The sequence below is a fragment of the Telmatherina bonti genome (assembly GCF_933228915.1).
Source record: "Telmatherina bonti genome assembly, chromosome: 5".
NCBI classification, from domain to species: Eukaryota; Metazoa; Chordata; class Actinopteri; order Atheriniformes; family Telmatherinidae; genus Telmatherina; species Telmatherina bonti.
In genome coordinates this window covers 718,241-726,717 of record NC_136623.1, presented here as the reverse complement: position 1 = coordinate 726,717, position 8,477 = coordinate 718,241, and the positions used below count along the sequence as shown (strand labels likewise).

The 8,477-nt window shown below is 45.0% G+C and overlaps 1 protein-coding gene across 1 annotated transcript; it reads left to right on the top strand.

Annotated features, from left to right (window-relative positions):
* Nucleotides 1-3,236: 3,236 nt before the first annotated feature.
* ankrd34a (ankyrin repeat domain 34A) lies at nucleotides 3,237-4,832 on the top strand (the record flags this gene model as incomplete). Its single annotated transcript, XM_079240163.1, has 1 exon — nucleotides 3,237-4,832. The coding sequence occupies one exon, from the start codon at nucleotides 3,237-3,239 to the stop codon at nucleotides 4,830-4,832; it is 1,596 nt and encodes a 531-aa protein (XP_079096289.1).
* Between the last annotated feature and the right edge of the window lie 3,645 nt (nucleotides 4,833-8,477).

The window sequence follows — 8,477 nt, the reverse complement described above, 5'->3', positions numbered from 1 at the left end:
ATCATCATGTCTTCATCATCCTCATCATCACATCTTCATCATCATCATCATCACTTCTTCATCATCCTTATCATCACATCTTCATCATCCTCATCATCACACCTTCATCATCCTCATCATCACATCTTCATCATCATCATCACATCTTCATCATCCTCATCATCACATCTTCATCATCCTCATCATTACATCTTCATCATCCTCATCATCACATCTTCTTCATCATCATCACATCTTCATCATCCTCATCATCACACCTTCATCATCCTCATCATCATACCTTCATCATCCTTATCATCACATCTTCATCATCCTCATCATCATGTCTTCATCATCCTCATCATCACATCTTCATCATCATCATCATCATCACTTCTTCATCATCCTTATCATCACATCTTCATCATCCTCATCATCACACCTTCATCATCCTCATCGTTATCATCACATCTTCATCATCATCATCACACCTTCATCATCCTCATCATCACATCTTCATCATCATCATCACATCTTCATCCTCATCATCACATCTTTATCATCCTCATCATTACATCTTCATCATCCTCATCATCACATCTTCATCATCCTCATCATCACATCTTCATCATCCTCATCATCACATCTTCATCATCCTCATCATTACATCTTCATCATCCTCATCATCACATCTTCTTCATCATCATCACATCTTCATCATCCTCATCATCACACCTTCATCATCCTCATCATCATACCTTCATCATCCTTATCATCACATCTTCATCATCCTCATCATCATGTCTCCATCATCCTCATCATCACATCTTCATCATCATCATCATCACTTCTTCATCATCCTTATCATCACATCTTCATCATCCTCATCATCACACCTTCATCATCCTCATCATCACATCTTCATCATCATCATCACATCTTCATCATCCTCATCATCACATCTTCATCATCCTCATCATTACATCTTCATCATCCTCATCATCACATCTTCTTCATCATCATCACATCTTCATCATCCTCATCATCACACCTTCATCATCCTCATCATCATACCTTCATCATCCTTATCATCACATCTTCATCATCCTCATCATCATGTCTTCATCATCCTCATCATCACATCTTCATCTTCATCATCATCATCACATCTTCATCATCCTCATCATCACTTCTTCATCATCCTTATCATCACATCTTCATCATCCTCATCATCACACCTTCATCATCCTCATCATCACTTCTTCATCATCCTCATCATCACACCTTCATCATCCTCATCATCATACCTTCATCATCCTCATCATCACACCTTCATCATCCTTATCATCACATCTTCATCATCCTCATCATCACATCTTCATCATCCTCATCATCACACCTTCATCATCCTCATCATCACACCTTCATCATCCTCATCATCACACCTTCATCATCCTCATCATCAAACCTTCATCATCCTTATCATCACATCTTCATCATCATCATCATCACATCTTCATCCTCATCATCATCACATCTTCATCCTCATCATCACATCTTCATCATCCTCATCATCACACCTTCATCATCCTCATCATTACATCTTCATCATCCTCATCATTACATCTTCATCATCCTCATCGTCACACCTTCATCATCCTCATCATCACATCTTCATCATCCTCATCATCACGTCTTCATCATCCTCATCATCACATCTTCATCATCCTCATCATCACGTCTTCATCATCATCATCATCACACCTTCATCATCCTCATCGTCACACCTTCATCATCCTTATCATCACATCTTCATCATCATCATCACACCTTCATCATCCTCATCGTCACACCTTCATCATCATCATCATCACTTCTTCATCATCGTTATCATCACATCTTCATCATCATCATCACACCTTCATCCTCATCATCATCACATCTTCATCCTCATCATCACATCTTCATCATCCTCATCATCACACCTTCATCATCCTCATCATTACATCTTCATCATCCTCATCATTACATCTTCATCATCCTCATCATCACACCTTCATCATCCTCATCGTCACACCTTCATCATCCTCATCATTACATCTTCATCATCCTTATCATCACATCTTCATCATCATCATCATCACACCTTCATCATCCTCATCATCACATCTTCATCATCATCATCACATCTTCATCCTCATCATCACATCTTTATCATCCTCATCATTACATCTTCATCATCCTCATCATCACATCTTCATCATCCTCATCATCACATCTTCATCATCATCATCATCACATCTTCATCATCCTCATCATTACATCTTCATCATCCTCATCATCACATCTTCTTCATCATCATCACATCTTCATCATCCTCATCATCACTTCTTCATCATCCTTATCATCACATCTTCATCATCCTCATCATCACACCTTCATCATCCTCATCATCACATCTTCATCATCATCATCACATCTTCATCATCCTCATCATCACATCTTCATCATCCTCATCATTACATCTTCATCATCCTCATCATCACATCTTCTTCATCATCATCACATCTTCATCATCCTCATCATCACACCTTCATCATCCTCATCATCACATCTTCATCATCATCATCACATCTTCATCATCCTCATCATCGCATCTTCATCATCCTCATCATTACATCTTCATCATCCTCATCATCACATCTTCTTCATCATCATCACATCTTCATCATCCTCATCATCACACCTTCATCATCCTCATCATCATGTCTTCATCATCCTCATCATCACATCTTCATCATCATCATCATCACTTCTTCATCATCCTTATCATCACATCTTCATCATCCTCATCATCACACCTTCATCATCCTCATCATCACATCTTCATCATCATCATCACATCTTCATCCTCATCATCTTCACAGCGCCCCCCCCCCCCCCCCCCCCCTGAGGGACTCCGGTATCACCACCCTCATGTTTCCCATTAGCTACAGATATGAGGACATTGAACAAAACCAATTCATCACAATTTAAATTGATCAAACTGTCTGAAATGAATGTAAACTGATCAATCACATGCATCATCGTCTTGTTATCAGAGTCCAGGTCCTGGTAAATCAGTGTGTTAGCCAATCACAACATCTTCAGGTAGACTCACCTGTGTATGTACTCCCTGCAGGTCATGTGACTCCTGATGGAGGATCATCAGTCGGTGTTGAGCAGTGGACAGGAGGTTTGAGGAGAGGCGAAGGACCATGGGAGATGGAGGACCCCTGCAGACCGAGGGGAACGCCCTCCTCAAAGCTGTTTTCCAGGGAAGGCTGAGATTAACCCGCCTCCTGCTGGAGGGCGGAGCCTACATCAACGAGGGCAATGAGCGTGGAGAGACACCCATCTCTGCCGCCTGCTTGGCGAGCTATGATGACCCGCACACCCGGCAGAAGATGGTTCGGTACCTGCTGGAGAAAGGAGCTGACCCCAACATCCCTGACAAAAGTGGGCGCACGGCACTGATGCACGCCTGCACCGAGCAGGCCGGAAAGGAGGTGGTGACCTTACTGCTGGAGAACGGAGCAGATCCTAGCCTCAAAGACTACTCCGGATCTTCCGCCCTCATCCATGCCATCAACCAGGGAGACCGGGACACCCTGCAGGTGCTTCTGGATGCCTGCAAGGCCAAAGGCAAAGAGGTGATCATTATCACCACTGACACATCTCCTTCAGGCACCAAGAAAACCAAACAGTACCTCAACTCGCCCCCCTCCCCTGGCATTGTGGACAAAGTGTCTCCAGCCTGCATGTCCCCATCAGAGGTGGAGATCGGCACTTCCTCACCTGCAGGAGACCAGGTCCGAAACAAGGAGGGAATCTTTAGCTTTGCCCTCACTTCAGTGCTACCGTTACCATCAGCACGAGCTCCAGGCGAGAAGAGACCACCCCCTCGCAAGCTGCTGAAGAGGCTTAACTCGGAGCCCTGGGGCCTGGTAGCACCGTCGATGCTGAGCGGGGTTCCCCAGGACCAGCCGGACCAGGGTCTGGAGGAGGAGGGCAGCGGTGACCTAGGCAGGATGATCTCTGAGGTGAACGGTCTGTCCATTGTGGATCCAGGCAGACCTCTGTTGTCACGGCGACACAGCATCGAGACCCACGACCCTTGTTCACCCAAACTTATTGATCGGTCCTGCTCTGAAGACTGTGCAGCATTGTCAGCTCTGTCCTGGGCTGACAAAGTCCAGCAGCACCAGATCCTGTACCGCAGAAACACAGCTCCAGAACCGCAGGAGAACGCTGCAGGGCCTGCTGTGGCCCGGGTCCTGGCTCACCCCAAACTCACCCGGATGGAGCACTATGAGTCAGACTCCCACCTCTGCCCCGAATCCATCCCAGGATCCCCAGATTCTGGACGGGTGTCTGTGGAGCGGAGGAAGTACAATGCCTCTCCCCTGTCCCTGGTGACATGTTCCTCCAGGGAGTCTTTAGAGAACATCCCCAACTCTGTGTCCCCCATGACCATGCGCCGGCGCCCCCCAGGGCTTCTGGAGCGTCGGGGCTCTGGGACACTGCTGTTGGACCACATATCTCACACCAGACCCGGCTTCCTGCCCCCACTCAACATCAACCCCCAAAGGCCAATCCCAGACATTCGCACCAATGGCAAGCCCACCTCCCCTGTCCACTCCGGACTCAAGATCCTGGTCCCGGTGGCCCCAGCCTCGCCCAAACGGGGCCCTGACTTTAAGATGAAGAAGAAGCTGATGAGGAGACACTCCATGCAGACGGAGCAGATGAAGCAGCTCTCCACCTTCCAGGAGATCCTGGCTGAGAAGGTGGTTGAGTCCAACGGAGACTGATGACCAGACGGAGCTCAACATGGAAAGAAGCTGTCAGACCTTCCTTGACATAGTCCCTTTAAAACCAGGTTCTGGTCTCAGGAGGTCTCAGGAGGTCTGGACCACCTGTTCCACCCTAATCGGATCATCCAGGATGTTCTGTTGGAGACGTTTAATTCAAACCAAAACCATATATGAAAAGAAGAACAAGTTCCTCCAAGTCCTGAAGACTTGTTTTAGCCTAAAGAGGAACCACTGAAAACCTACAGAACCAGAACCAGAACTGACAGGTCTGCTGCAGAAGGGGCCAGACAGATGTTTCAGGAAAAAAAGGTGAGGAAAACGGCAGAAACTCGCCAGACTGGGTCCATTTCCTCCAGTGGATTCCAAAGCTGCAGCCTGGACCACCTCTAGTCGGAATCGGTTCTGCGTGAACCTGCGTCCTTCTTTGGGTTCAGCTCTCCTGTTTCAGAACAAGGTCTTTGGATGAAGCTGAAGACGACGGCTGAAACGTTGAGGCAGAGACATTTCTGAGGTGGTGTAAAAGCACACAGACGGAACCGTCCATCCTTACAGGTCCGCAGTTTGCACTGAAGCCGGTTTTCCTGATTTATTTTGGGTCTTTTTTCTACGACTGAATGAACTTTTCAAATGGATCTTCTGTCATGTTCTCCTGTCTAGCTGCTAGTTGGTGTTTCTGTGGACATCGGGACAGTCTCTCAGTCCACTACTGACCATGTTTCTCGACTCTCTTTTGTGTGGGGAGGAAGAAAAGTGGGAAAACTGGTTTCTTGTTTCTGAGACTCCAAAGCGGTCTTGATGTTCTGAGCTGGACCATCTGAGGCTGAATCCAGCTGCAGGACGGTTTAAGGGACAGTCTGCCATCAGGTTCTGAACCTCTTCCGCACCTTCTCTGAAAGTTGTCGTTAATAAATGGGTGACAAAGTTGCTTTAAACCTAAATCTCTGAGGTTCTGTTTGTTCTCCGTCTGACGAACAGGAAACCCAGAGGGCTCAGTAGCAGATCACCAGAACCTCCTGCAGGGCCCATCATCTTCATTTTTAGTGTCTCTGAAGGGTTAGTGTGTATGTGTGAAGACGAAAGACGAGTGTTTTTAGTCCTCCGTCTGTTTTGAGGGGCCCGGACCGTTTCCAGAACCACCGATAGGTAATCAGGTGGCAGCTGGTCTACAGTTCTACTTCCAGGTTCAGGTCTCCTGCATCTGCCAGGTCGCAGCAGACGAGGAAGACTCTGAGAGGACAGCGGCTCTCAGCATGGACCAATCACAGAAAAGTGTTGACAGGTGGAGCAATGAGGAAATAAACTGTCTGTCTGTCCATCTTTATTAATTAAAACATAATAAATATAGTTAAAAACTATTCAATTCACTTAAACTTTATTTGTATAGCGTCAAATCACGGCAATGCCATCTCAAGACGTTTTACAGACAGAGAAGAAAACATAATGAAGGCCAATTCATAACAGCCTATATAAGGAAACCAACAGATTGAGTTGAGTCCAACTCAATCTCCCATCCTGAGCAAGCACACTGGCGACAGTGGGAAGGAAAAAACTCCCTTTTAACAGGAAGGAAACCTCCGGCAGAACCCGGCTCAGGACAGGCAGCCATCTGCCTCTGCTGTGTGGGGGGAAGAGGACAGAAAGACAACAGACAACAGGAACTGCTACTCCCGGCCAGGGAGACCTGCTGAGACAGGAGACATACATGTTAATGATGCTACACTGTTATGGGGGGGGGGGGGGGGGGGGGGGGGGGTAAAAGAAAGAGATAAAGAGAAAAAGAAAGAAGCTCAGTGTATCAGGAAATGTCCCTCAGCAGTCTAAACCTATAGCAGCATAACTAAGGGATGCTAACCATCCCTAGCTATAGGACTTATCAAAAAGATAAGTCTTCAGCCTAGTCTTAAAGGTGGGGAGGGTGTCTGCTTCCCTAACACTAACTGGGAGCTTATTCCATAAGAGAGGGGCCTGATAACCAAAGGCTCTGCCTCCTGCTCGGCTCTTTGAGACTCTAGGAACCACAAGTAAGCCTGCAGTCTGCGAACGAAGTACTCTGCTTGGTATATAAGGAACAATGAGGTCTTTGATATATAGTGGTGCCTGGTTGTGGAGGGCTTTATATGTAAGGAGAAGGATTTTAAATTCTATTCTAGATTCAACAGGCAGCCAATGAAGAGAGGCTAAAACTGGAGAAATATGATCTCTCCTGCTGGTTCTGGTCAGGACTCTGGCTGCAGAATTCTGGATCAGCTGAAGGGTTTTCAGGGCATATTTAGGACAGCCCAGTAATAGAGAGTTACAGTAATCTAGTCTCGAAGTAACAAAAGCGTGAACCAGTTTTTCTGCATCACTCTGAGACAGAATGTCCCTAATTTTGGCTATATTACGTAAATGAAAGAAGGCTGTTTTAGTAACCTGCTTAATATGTGGGCCAAGGACAGGTCAGGGTCAAATATTACTCCAAGGTTTCTCACTGTAGCACTGGAAGCTAAAGTAATGCCATCCAGGTTCATTACAAAACTGGAAAATTTAGCTCTGAGTTTTTCAGATCCAAAGAGAATTACTTCAGTCTTATCTGAGTTTAAGAGGAGAAAATTTCTAGACATCCAAGTCTTTATGTCTATGAGACAATTTTGTAGCCTATTGGGCTGATTTGTTTCATCTGGTTTAAAGGATAAGTATAGTTGAGTATCATCTGCATAACAATGAAAGTTTATTCCATGCTGTCTAATAATTTTGCCTAAAGGGAGCATATATAGCGTGAAGAGTACTGGTCCAAGTACAGAACCTTGAGGAACTCCATGACTTACTGTAGTTTAGGAGGAGGACTTGTCATTTACATGAACAAACTGAAGTCTATCAGATAAATATGATTTAAACCAGCTTAACGCTGTACCTGTAATTCCAACCACCTGTTCTAGTCTTTGTAACAGAATGTTATGATCGACTGTATCAAATGCAGCACTAAGATCAAGCAAGATAAGTACGGACACAAGTCCTTTGTCTGAGGCCATAAGAAGGTCATTAGTAACTTTCACCAATGCCGTCTCAGTGCTATGATGAGCTCTAAATCCTGACTGAAACTCCTCGCATAAATTATTTCTGCTCAGGTGGGCATGTAGCTGAGCTGAAACTATTTTCTCCAGAATTTTGGACATAAACGGGAGGTTAGATATAGGTCTATAATTTGCTATCACCTCTGGATCCAGAGATTGCTTTTTAAGTTACTACTACACTCTCAAAAATAGAGGTACAAGATCGGGACATTTCTGTACCTATAGGTACATTTTAAAGAAATGTTCTCTCAAAAGTACAATACTGGTCTTTAAGAGACCAGAAGCAGCTTCAGAGTATGAAAAACGGTTCAAAGTGACATAAAGTACCAATTTGTACCATTTTAACCATAAGGGTACCTGCAGCATTGAAAAATGTTTGTCATGACAAAAACTATTGTTAGTAGCAGTGCTTTAAGTGGGCCGGTACGCAGTGGTACGCAGTACCGGCACTTTTAAATTCTATCTTTTTGCGTACCGGGACTATTTTTACAGCGTATAGTGCACACTGGGACTTTTAACAGCTTTTCTTCAGCAATCAGTATACCCCCCCTACGACTTCACCACATATTACAACTGATATTTGATGATT